The sequence below is a fragment of the Corvus cornix genome, chromosome 2 (genome assembly GCF_000738735.6).
Source record: "Corvus cornix cornix isolate S_Up_H32 chromosome 2, ASM73873v5, whole genome shotgun sequence".
Classification (NCBI taxonomy): Eukaryota; Metazoa; Chordata; class Aves; order Passeriformes; family Corvidae; genus Corvus; species Corvus cornix.
Window position 1 is genome coordinate 89,041,277 of NC_046333.1, and position 12,654 is coordinate 89,053,930.

The following is a 12,654-nucleotide window of genomic DNA, read 5'->3' on the forward strand; positions in this document are numbered from 1 at the left end:
AGTAACTAAAACATTTTTGTATTTGAAGATTTACATGCATATTGTATGATTGAAACACAGGAACTACTAGTGTAGAAACTATGATTTACTAACACTGATGCATTAATTTGTAAGATTTTTACAAATTAAATACATACTGATTATCCTGAGGGAAAAACAATTGGAACAGGGTATGTCATAAGCACCTCTACTGGAAATACATAATATGTTGGCTATCAACAACTCAGTTCATACTTAAATAATACAACTAAATTTAGAACCTTACTGCATAAAACAAAGAATCTGAAGTAACACACAAGTACTCTGACTCCCAGCACAATCTATTCACCCAGGTCTCAATTTTTCAAATTCAACTTTCTCGCCTCCGTTCCACCTACATTACAGACTACATAATAGGCAGCCTGGTTAACCCCCTCTTTTTCTGCTCCCAGACACAAGATACAAAACAACAGGACAGAGCTAAGGTAGCTTCCTTTAAAACTATATATTCACACACATGGAAGTCACAGAACAGAATATGCTGAACGAGCTAATCCTTGTATTATGTGACTTGATGTGTAAGGGAAAACTGAAAACATGCAAACATGGTATTTGATACCAAAGGCGAAACTAATTTTTAAAATGTAAATTTACTTTGTTTGCAGTGCTTTTATCAGTACTGAAGTCAATAAGCCAACTAAAAAAAGTAGAGTTTAATAAAAATGCAACTTCTTTGTTTATCAACGTGAGTGCAGGCAACTTAGACATTTTGTGCCAGTTCAGATGCAGTTAGAATACTTACCATATGTAATCTTTCCTTTTTCGTCTTCATCTACAGCCCTAAAAAGATGTGTAACATCAATCTGTGACACACCCATGGCAGTCTTCAGAATATGAGCTAAATCCTCTTCTGTTATAGTTCCGCTTTCTGACTGGTACAGCTATAAATCAAGACAGCAAGATAAATCATGCAAAGCTGAATGCCAACTCCTAGAAACAGCACTACATTGAAGTAAAGCGAAATAAAAATTTGGTATTAGAAATTCTAGTCATTCTCAGACTGATGTGATATATCAAGGATTTCAGATTAGTCTGGGTAAAAGATATCATCATCAGTTCACCTGTGTATGCTTAGAAAGTAAAGCTTGTAATATTCAGAAGAAAGTCCTATGTTTACATGCCTAACCACTGGAATTACAGTGATACTCAGTGACAAGACTGTCAATCACTAACAAGTTTTGCAAATATATAAATGAGAATAATATTCAGTCCATTGAGCTACATGTCTAAACTCCAAGACAGTCTGTGGTATCGAGAGATATATTTAGGTCAGCTTAAATCAGATACCATTTCCACTTGGTCAGATGTAAAACTCAAGATTCCTTTGACCAAAATCCAAAAGCCAGTTGGCATAAAATGCCTGTATCTAAATGGTATTAATCAGGAGAATCCTACCCCATACATCAGTGATGGGCATATAATTTTCTACAAGTATTTATTCTAGAAAACAAGAATTTGCATAATCTTACATCCTAAAAAGTTACCTCACAGAAGGAGTTAGTTTTACTACTGACAGATTGATAACTAAGAATAATTGTTCATAGTCTCATTCCATCTTTGCATATGTGCAGTTTTTCCCTGAGAAATGGACCTGAATACTTCAAAACATCTGTACGAAATACAGCTTCATTAAGCTTCCTTAAGATAACTCAATTTGCCTGTACAATGTAAAGTGAGAGAGAAGAGTTTTTGAAACATTCCTGTCTCCTTTTCAAGCATGGTAACACTGCAAACATCAAACAATGTAAAAAGTGCTGTTTTGGAAACTTCCTTTTCATTTCTCTACATCATCGAGAAGGTGGGAACTGATGAGATTGAACAAAACAGGCATAAGTATGTATTTTTCACACAAGCAGAAGCTGTTGTCATGAGGTAGCACACCTCAGTGGAATAAAAATATTGAAGTTCCATGGAAGACAACATATGCTCAAATCAGGAATCGTGCCTTTACCCCCCCAGCACCTAACCTGCACAGTGTTTCACAGGAATAGGGGAAAGGACAAGACATTTCTTAAATAAAACCTGCTACCTTTTGACAGAACAAGCAGTCAGGTAGTACTGGGTGGTCAGGTTCACGAACACCATATTGACAAGATCTACAACAGCCTTTTGTTTCTTTAGCAGTTCAGAAGGGAAGGTGTAGCACTTACACCGGAGTGCAGCTCTTAGTCCAAACCCCCTGCCAAGGCAGGGTCACCTAGAGCAGGGTGCACAGGAGTGCATCCAGGTGGGTTTGGAATGTCTCTAGAGAGGGAGACTCCACAACCTCCCTGGGAAGCATGTTCCAGTGCTCTGCCACCCTCAACATAAATAAGTCTTCTTCATATTGAGGTGGAACTTATTGTGATTTAGTTTATGGCCACTGCTCCTCATCCTGTTGCTGGGCACAACTGAAAAGAGTCTGGCACCATTGTCTTGACACCCACCTTTGAGATATTTACATGCATTAATGAGATCCTCTCTCAGTCTTCTCTTCTCTAGACTAAACAGTCCCCTCATCATCTTTGTGGCCTCCACAGGACTCTCTCCAGTAGCTCCTCATCTTCCTTGTACTGAGGATCCCAGAACTGGACACAGCTCTCCAGATGTGGCCCCACTAGAGCTGAATAGAGGGGAAGCATCACCTCCCTCCACCTGCTGGCCACACTGTTCCCAGTGCACCCCAGCATCCCACTGGCCCCCCGGCCACAAGGGCCCTGCTGGTTCATTGTCAGCCTGTCATCCACCAAGACTCCAGGTGCTTCTCTGCAGAGCTGCTCCCAAGTAGGTCAGACCCCAGCCTGTGCTGGTACTTGGGGCTATTCCTCCCCAGGTGCAGGACCCTGCACTGGCCTGCACTTGCTGAACCTGATTGGGTTTCTCCCCATCAAACCCTCTAGCCTGTGAAGATCCCACTGAACAGCAGCACAGCCCTCAGGTGTATCTCTCACGCCCCCCACTTCCGTATCAACTCCATATAATGATACTATTTTTCAAGTTCTTCAGTCATATACTAAACACTCTCACTTCTAAAACGTGTAGCTATGTGAAATGTTGCACTTTTTCTGAAAGCAAATGACAGCAAAAAGCAGCAGGAGGCAGAGGACAGCACCTGTTCAAAGTCATACACTCATGAACTGGCTAGATCCTTCAACGGGTCCAAGTAAGCTGTGTGAATATCTTACTGTATGTGAAGTCAGGACAGGAGGTAGGAATGGATTAAAATGGCTCTTTCTTTTTTTTTTTCTCCTAGAACAAGCAAAATTTCCTCAGCTTGAGACTTTTCGTAACTCTTCCAATCATCACTAATAGGATAAAATGAGCCAAACCTGTTTTCCCTGGCTGAGTACTTCTTAATACACACATAAAGCTTCTTTGCAGTTTATATTTTGCAATTAACAAAGTAACTCAAAATTATGTATTATGAGTTGAAGAATGAAGCAGATAAGGAAGAACAGAAATTTTCCTAAGAAACAGTTTTATTAACTTCAAATGCTTCCAGAAAGAAAATAACCACCCTATCTGAGCTTTTCTTCCTCTCAAATGATAAAATGATATTGCACATTATCAAACATGACAGCTAAATTAAAAAAAAGAACTCCCCAAAGCCCCCTTTACGTTTACTTCAAATTTGTTCATTTTAGTATGAAGACATGGAGCTGACCAAACAGCACCTGACTATTTCTCTGTGCCATTTCATAGCTGAAGTAGATGAAGTCAGGACAGAGACCTTTCTGTCAGCTTTTCCCTCAGAAGAAGTAGATAACAGCAGCTACTAGTGGCAGATTTCCCACAATATTTGTAGGAACTAATAATTTTTGCTCTTTCCTCCTTTGCCAAATTTATTGGATTCTGGCCGAAGGGTAAGAATGATACATGTGAACACTAAGCATTCACAGGAGCCTCATTTCTTCAGCAAGACGTAGTTGAAGTCGTCATGCTGAAGAACCTGAACACAACTACACAGAAAAGAAGGCTGCAATGTAGCACCATGCAATTGAATGCTCTCAGCTCCATGCATTCACTAGTGAAGACAGCATCAAGACTTAGCACTTCTCAGTTTCAGTAACACTGAAGACCATGTGAATTCAAGGCAAAGAGAGAAGATGATGCAGGATGCAGCATGTTGAAACAGTAATATTAAAGAAATTAATTGAAAATTAATACATCGAGGTGTCAGAAACCCATTGGTTAAGCATTGCTGCTGTCACTTTCCCAAAAAGCTTGCATTAACAATCTATGGTGATGCTACGACAAACCACTGAGGCTAGAGCAAGATCAGGAGCACTTCTGGGAAGCATCAAGTCTGGACAAAGACTTCACGACCACCACACAAACATGGTAAGACTAAGAGGGAAGAAAATCTTTACAAGAAGAAAAAAGGAGATTAAAAAAAAAATACTCTATTAACATGTAGGAAAAATTTAAAAAATACTTTATTAACTTGAAAAATTAGATTTGGTTGAAACATTCTAAGAGTAGTAAGTACAACTCAACAGCCGGTTTGTTTAGAGGAATCAATACCAAGGACTTGAGGTTTGAGACTTAATTTGCTGAAAAGGATTCTACCAGAATTCTACAAAGAAAAATTTCAAACAGCAAGCTTCCATAATTTTACACAACTCACACTTGAAATGCATTCCCTGTTAATGTGAACTCTTAATCTAATTTTCCATTAGTACCGTTTTAAAATGTAATTAAGTATTTAAAGGGAATGTGGAAACTTCTATTGAGTCTAACGCCAGTATTAACAATTTCTAAAAATAAGTAAACTACATAGAGCAAAAAAATGCTGCTTACCTGAAATGCCAACTGAATTGTTTCCAGAGTTTTGGATGGCTTACAGACAACTGACAGAGCAATGACAAATTCCCGAATGTCAATTATGCCATCTTCATTCTGTGAAGGAAAACCTCCCCTCAAAACAGTGCAGTTTGTCTGAGAATTTTCATAACTAACAGTTGCTAAAAATACAGAATATTCAGAAAGATTTTTACACGTGCCACAACAAAAAAACCAGTCTCACTGAAATGAAATCACATGAGGACAAGAACCTGGGTGAAAGCCCTGCAGGTCCTTCTCAGAGTCTCAGTCAAAAGTCATAGTTTAAATATTCTTGGAAGACAGTGCTGCTTCTGTCACCCTTCACTTGCATATTTAAGATTTTTTCCATTAAACCATCTGAATTACTGGGCTGAAATTAAAACCAGAGAACCAGAGGACAACACACCCTAATTTAAGCCCTGAATACATGACATCTGCTCCAAGAGAGAACACTGTGGACATATCCACCTCCTGGTCCAGACAGCACCTCATCCTGACAAAGATAATCATCATTTCTCCATTCTGACTGATTGCCAGAGGAATGAAAAACTGCTTCATTTGCCAAGATCCTTCAGGTTTCGGGCACTGTAGAAGAACAAGTTTATTTATATTTATTTATATTTATTTACACGGTAAATGAAATATCAGCTACCAGACACTGCATTCAGCTGCAATGAGCAGCAGCAGAGGTCTCGCCTGACCCTTTCTTCCTCTTCATATTTTGCATCTAGAAAAAAACAGGTTTTGTCCAGCTGATACTCCTTTTAAGTTCTACCTGAAGGAATGCTTTATTTAGCTGATATGTGCCCTTACCTTGCTGAAAGGGAAGTGCAGCAAGCAAATACTATGAAGTGCTCAGAATAAGACCTCAGTGAATTCGATTGAAACAGAAGTAGGCTAAAGTAGAGTTTACCAAAAGTAATAAAATTTTAAAACTTAATATTGCTTCTTACCTCATCAAAAAGTGCAAACATACTTTCTAATGTCTGAGAAATTGGAAATTCCAAGTAGGCTGAAAATTCTTTAAGATCAACCTTTTCTTTCTTCATTTTCATGGCACTTGCAGCATATTTATCAAGATCATCTTCAAGTTTTTCTGGCTTCAGCCTATAAAGCGTATTATTTTTGCAGATTTTAAAAATCAACCCAGTTTTAACAATACATATTTCAAAATATCAAATGAAACAATGGATGATAATGGTGTAAAGCATTACAAAGTCTGGATTAAGAATTATTACACAACTTTATTATAAAATACTATATTTCTGTAATTTTAAAGCTCCCATTAGTTCTCAAACTGTTTTAAGAATTACTGCAAGGGCTTAAGAACCCGGGACAAACTCACGTCCTTCAGTCTACCTTGGTTATAAGCCGTATGTGTAAGCAGTTCAACAGGAAGAAACACAGTCTAGAACTAGCTAGTAAATTCCAAGCATGGAGAACGAGGTGGAATTTAAGTCACCTGAATATGGCTGTATTGTAGGACAGTAACACAAACAAATTATGTTTCCAAATTCACTAATGTCACTGAACAGGAAGGATATGATGCATCTTGCCTTAAAAAAAAAGATCAGGGATTACGTAATAGTGATTATACTGTTAATCCTGTTTGTCAGTCCTCATTTATCACATTCAGTCTTTAGCTGGACACCATTATGAGGTAATGGTAACCCAAACAAAATTCTAGCAGTTCATACAGCTACAGCATTTCCTCAGTCCTTCCCATTGCAAAGCCATACCTCGAATGCTGAATGAACAGCTTTATACTTATGCAGATATCTACTGCATGGTTGTTGGTTAGTTTTTTTCCTAAGTCAAGCTTCCTGTTTTGGCTTTGCAAAAGAAAACAAACACAAAAACCAAACAAAAAAACCCCTACCAAATAATCTTACTATGAATAAAATAAATGGTGCTGCAGTATGATGCAAGGAAAAGTAACTTTTCCTTGTAATACAACATCAAGCAAATCTTGATCTACCCTCCTCTGAACTGATTGAGGGTAACTTGGGCATCCAAACTTCCCACTCTGAAGGCAAAAGCTGCCAGCAAAATCTTCTACAGTGTCCTTTTGCAGTTGCCTGTTTTGCTGTTTGCTGCTGCAGACAAGGAAAAGTAGTTATTCACACAACTCAGAAGCTTACACCAGAACTGTTCCCAGACTGCAGCTGGGACTCCTCAGCAGCTTCCTCTCAGTTACAAGAATGAATAAAATGCTTAATATCAGCATTCTGAGGAGCTTCTGAAAAAAGATAAGAGCATTTCTGCTAGGAAGATTATCCGATATACCAGCTCCAGAACTTGATCACTTGCTGTAGTGACCCTTCCTAAACCTCATGACTTTTAAGTAAAAATACAACTCTCATGTTGTCTGTCATGACCTATACTGACTTACCAATATGTACTAACTAAACAATTCCAAGACCTGTATTTCTGAATTATAAGACTTGAACAAGCAAGAATTCTTCCAGAAACCCATGGCTCCTATAGAACATTCACAAGTTCTCCATCCTAGCATTAAAACACCTATCTTAAGAATTAGTCCTAGACAGTACAAAAGAGTGAGACACCCCTCTGCAAACATTCATTTTCCATGATCAAGTAGAAAAGTAGAAGGAACAAAACCAAAAAGAGTCCATAGAGGATTTGAGACACACACAGAACTCAGCTTCTCACATGCAGGATTACATGCAAGAAGTGTCCACTGATAATACATGCCAGAGCAGTAGCTGAAATGGATTTTAACTGTAGCATGAGGACAGCTGGCATCTAAATCCTTGAGATAAGCCCCCACTGACGCAGAATATGTAGTGTAACATTTGTCTCTAAATCAGAGAGATTTTGTTTGCAATGAAGTGTCTCAAAATTCACCTTCTAGAACTGAGGGAGTACTCATCTGGTGAACAGCACTCAAGACTTGCAAGATCTTCACCAGTAATTAAGTTTGAAAAGCTAAAGAAGCTTGAAGGCAAAACGTTGTATGGGAAGTAACATGGCTCACCACAAATCTTACAGACATCTTGTGGTTTGTGTTTTATAAATACAGAAAGAGATGTGAGGCAATCTCAAAAGCAGTATGTGGATCAGTGAGGCAAACTGTTTCAACTTGAGTGTGACTTCATTGTGCTTCTGGTAATCCAAGGTGGGCTCACTTCCCTCTAGCTCTTCAAAATCAGAAAGTAATTAATATGTTGATGACCATAAGCTGCTCAACTGAAGTCTTCTGAAGCCAAGCACAAATCTCATAATAAGTTCTGAACCAATGTGAAAAGGTTTGAATGTCCCAATTCCTTTACAGTTGTTACTTTTATCCCAATGGAGACCATAAATTCTAGAAAGCCAAAGCAAATGTCTTTCCTCATGAAATCGTGGTTGTTGGCTCAATGGTTTCCATGCAGGATCTAGGCTTTATGATATATAAAATTATTTGCTGTTGTGGTGTTTTGCTTCATTTTTTAGGTCAGTGCACATTAGAAAGGGAACAAGAAGTATTCCCGAGTCCATGAAGATGGAAAGGGCATTTTTCAAGATTAACAGCCCTGGATATTAAATTCTTCACAGCACACTTCACAAGAAAAAACAGATCCCTGAAGGTAGAATATTTTACAGCATAATTATCACTATTTTTAGCAAGTAAGCTAGTTTTAGCTGTATTTGACTATTTGAAGACAAGCTCATTTCTTGCATGCGGGTAACCTGCAAAAACCTTCTAGTGTCTCAGAGAGCTGAAAGAACAGCTGGATCTTGTAGCTAGCTACTGTAAACTGCAAGCACAGGGAAACATGCCCTAAGCCAGAAAAGCACAATACATTCAGTTTTATGTTTGCTGATGTACTTCTGTGCAACTTCTTGCCATAATGGAGCAAATATATTGAAAAATTGCAAAACTGACCTTGAATACTCTTGGCACACCCTGCCTTGATCCACAAAAGCAGGGGCTGCCATGGTTGGTATTTGCTGTCATGCCTGATCCATGATCACCTCCTGTAGTGGAGAGTATTGCTTTTATCACAAACAGAGACGGTAAACATCCTCCAGAGGTTTTTTCCCTTGTCATAGATGACCTCTGAGTACTCTGAAGTTACAGCACTGGTAGTTAGATGTGAGGGTTATTACTCTGGGGATGCAAAGTTCTGCCTACAGTCTGGACCACCATTTCAGGCACATGCAGAATTCTACACACGGAGAGTAGAATTCTGCATTGTAGTCTGGATGGTAAAGGCTGCTGAGCAAGAATAGAAAGACACCAGCCTATGAGGTTCTTGCAGATCTTGGTAGCCTACAGCTGCATGGCCTAAAAGGATCCTCATGGTCAACTTGAGGAAGTAATATTGGGAATTAGAACAAACAGAGGCTTGAAACAATAGGAGCAAATCAATTCAAATCAGAACTCAAGGATCTCCTTGCAGGCAACTACCAAGATACTACTTCTAAGAAGTGTCTCATAAAAAGACAGAGACTAGACTTAATTAACTGTATTAACACTTCCTGAAGGAGGAGATACCCAAAGAAGTCTTAGTAAGGCACAAAATCCAAACAAGATTTAATGTCCAGAACATGGCAATAGATCCAGTTCAAGTAAAAACAGAGATTCACTTTAAACAGTGGGGTAATTAATTACAGAATAAATCATCAAATGAAGCAGAGGATTTGCAATGTATGAAAAAAAAATATGAAAGCAATAACATAGACTGCACATAGCTTAGCAATCAGCTTGTTGGTCAGACAAATTATCAGACTGAAGAGAAACACGACTGCTTGAGGACTAATGAATGCACAATTTGAGAAGGTAAGTCTATGATCAATTGATCTCACTGATAAGGCAGTCATTTTATCACAGAGTGTGGTGTACAGCTCTGTTAACAGAGCCTGAGCTCTTCCTTAGATGAAGCATGAGAACTCTCTGCTATGCCTGCATGGATTCTGGACTGGATCCCATCCAGCTGAGCACAGACTAAGCAAATTTTACAGACAATGAAAATGAATCCTGTAGACACATAATGTACACAGAAGTAACTCTTCAGTGTAGCAAACTGAGGTGTAAGTTGATTTCAAAACATCTAAACCACAAAGAACTCTGAATTTGTCTTGCTATAGAATCTTCTAAAACTGGACATTATCTCGAAGGTACATCATTGCTCAAAAACAAGTACTAAGACTGGATGAAAAACCCATTGGATAAAATTTACTGTTCCAGTTATTTAGGGATGTAAGTGGATGATCTTAATGCCTCCCTGGCCTCAAAACCTTTGAATAAACAGCAAAATGACTACATTATTATCAAACATGCATTAGAGATGAAGTCACATTACAATCTTCATCCAATTGTGCCAGAAAAATACCATCATAATATCCTTCTTATTGGCACATGCCCAAATTCAGAGAGGATTATAGTTCACTGATGATTAATCGCTCAAACCAGAGAGAACTTCTGTGCTGCAGCAAACCTCACTCACAAATGCATGTAACTGTTTCAGAGGCCAAAACAAAACCCTAGAGAAGCATAATTTCAAAGAACAGCTTTAAATTGAGCAGACAGAAGCCAGACAACTTAACAAGAGGATTAAACTGAATCCCGGGATTATCAACTGCATAATAAGAGACGTGGGTGGTTGGTTTGTTTTGTTTCACTTGCTTTTATTCCTTAGTACTGTAAATTCAGAGCCTTTGAAACAAAGTAAGAATCTTTCTTTTCCCTTAGAAGTCTCTCCTATCCTAACAGAATACTTTTCAGATGAAGGACCTGACAATAGCTTAATATATGCTTGTCATCTGAATTCATGATGTGTGCTGTCCTACATTCCTTATTCTCCAACAGAGCTTGCTCTTCTTCATTTTCATTTATGTACACAAGCTGAAGATGAAGGAAAAATTAGTGAAGGAAAATAAAATACACAATGGAAACATTAAACTGTGCTCTCTACTTTTGGGTGATGAGACAAGAAAATGAAAAAGGGTGTTTGCGTATTGAGAGTTAATAGGATGAGGCTTGTACATTTAGTTCATGGTTGCTCAATATGATCACTGGAGAAGCAGGAGAAAAATTGGAAAACAGCAGCAAGTTCTACTATTTGGTTTAGGTGAGTTTTTCAGGTTTGCTGAGGCTTTTTTGAAAGGTAAAGCCAACAGGAAATGGTGCTATGGGAAGAAAGAAGAGAGGATCCACGCTGCATGCATTGACCTACAGCTCCACTAGAAAGTCCATCTGGCAGTGACCTGCTCAGAAGATCAACTACCACCTTGTGCTTCTCAGGAAAGGGTGACCCCTCTATCTTCACTATTGCAAGGTTAATCCAGTCACAAGATGGCTATTGGCAGCACTTGTTTTCCCTGCACAGATGTCACAGGAAAAGGCAATTGACTCTTAACTGTATCAAATATTAGGAATCCCACAGTATTTGTGATCCTCTTCAGAAAGCGTCTTCTAGGTCAGGAATGAACGATTCAGACTCACTCTGCTCACTTGTCAGACAGAAAATAAGAACTTTACAACCTACTCTACTCATTAGGATTCAGGGGTGCTGCTTGCAAGTGAAGTACAGTACTAGTTTAATTTTATACTGGTGTCTCCCTGACTGTATGATGACATTCCATATTTATTTATTTATAAAAGCAATATTGTTACATGACAGGAAAACTATATAAACATAGATGCACCTTACATATAAATATTGTATATGCTCACCCAAGGCTTCTCACAAGCTTTGCAAATTCTAAAAGACATGTGTCTGAAGGCAGACGAAGTTGTCCTTCAGCCAAAGCCAGCTGACAGTCTTCAAATGTGTAGTCTGTCACTGAAACTCCCAATGCCCTTGAATAAACCAAAGAAATACTGTAAACAAGACAATCTAAGAAGACTAAACAAATTAATCACTTTTTCACAGCAAGAAATCCTGTAACAATTATGCTCTCTATTCTGAAAAACCATAGAGCTCATAAAAGTTCACATAGCGAAAATGAAATAGGGTACTCGATCCATTGCAGAACATCTACTTTGACTGAGTCCATGAAAATATGCAAGAACAAAAGGCAAAAACTGGGCAGTGCATACACTTTCATAGACATATCCATTTCACAGAAGTGAAAAACTAAGATTTCAAAATTTTTACTCTAGAACACATTTATTAACAATTGTGTCCAATATTTTTATTGTGATTTATTAATGTGTTAGTGCAATTACGTGAGCAGAACAGCTATTACCTGTAGCTAATATTAATATTATAAAAAAAGGCAACATTCCTCAACAAAGAACAGGTAGAACATAACATAAAAGCAAGTGTAGTTAAAACTCCAAGCAAGTTAGTTATTTTGAAATGTATGACACAAGAAAAGTAGAAAAAAAAATAATCCCAAGACTTTATACACCAAAAAATTCAGTATTGGTTTTTGCTTTACTTCTGACTTGATGCTCTGTAGTAATTGTAGCACCAAAAGATAATTGATGGAAATCCTGATATTACAGCTGCCCTGCATTTGCTGTGGCAAAGTTGAGAGAAAGACACTTTGGTGTGAAAGAGGCCTTTAAGAATTCAGTGTACAAACATAAGAAGCAATTTAGAAAGCCAACACTGCTCCATATAAGCTACTCATCTGCCACATTTTCTATTATACTTGATTTTACTTAGAGTAGTAAGGAGCATCATCTCCTTTATGCAGACCTTTCTAGTTTGATGAAATCTTCACAAAGTTTTTTTATTGACTTAGCTTTATTCTTTTCATCTACAGTTTGTCTGCCTTACTGCTAACCACCTTTTTCATATGTGAAGTTAATATACACTAATGGCAAGACTGATGCAAAACCCCGAGGCCTGCCAC

At 38.1% G+C, this 12,654-nt stretch overlaps 1 protein-coding gene across 4 annotated transcripts in view; it reads right to left on the reverse strand.

Annotated features, from left to right (window-relative positions):
* LPCAT1 (lysophosphatidylcholine acyltransferase 1) overlaps window positions 1-12,654 on the reverse strand; it is a 68,003-nt gene that overhangs the window by 13,434 nt on the left and 41,915 nt on the right. For 3 of the 4 annotated variants that reach the window (XM_039572123.1, XM_039572119.1, XM_010393889.4), the window contains 4 exons: window positions 11,525-11,650; window positions 5,796-5,949; window positions 4,819-4,917; window positions 782-920 (listed from right to left, as the gene is read on the reverse strand). In XM_039572123.1, coding sequence (XP_039428057.1) covers window positions 782-920; window positions 4,819-4,917; window positions 5,796-5,949; window positions 11,525-11,650 — 518 coding nt within the window. The remainder of the gene's footprint in view (window positions 1-781; window positions 921-4,818; window positions 4,918-5,795; window positions 5,950-11,524; window positions 11,651-12,654) is intronic. The other variant, XM_039572138.1, reaches the window with a different exon arrangement.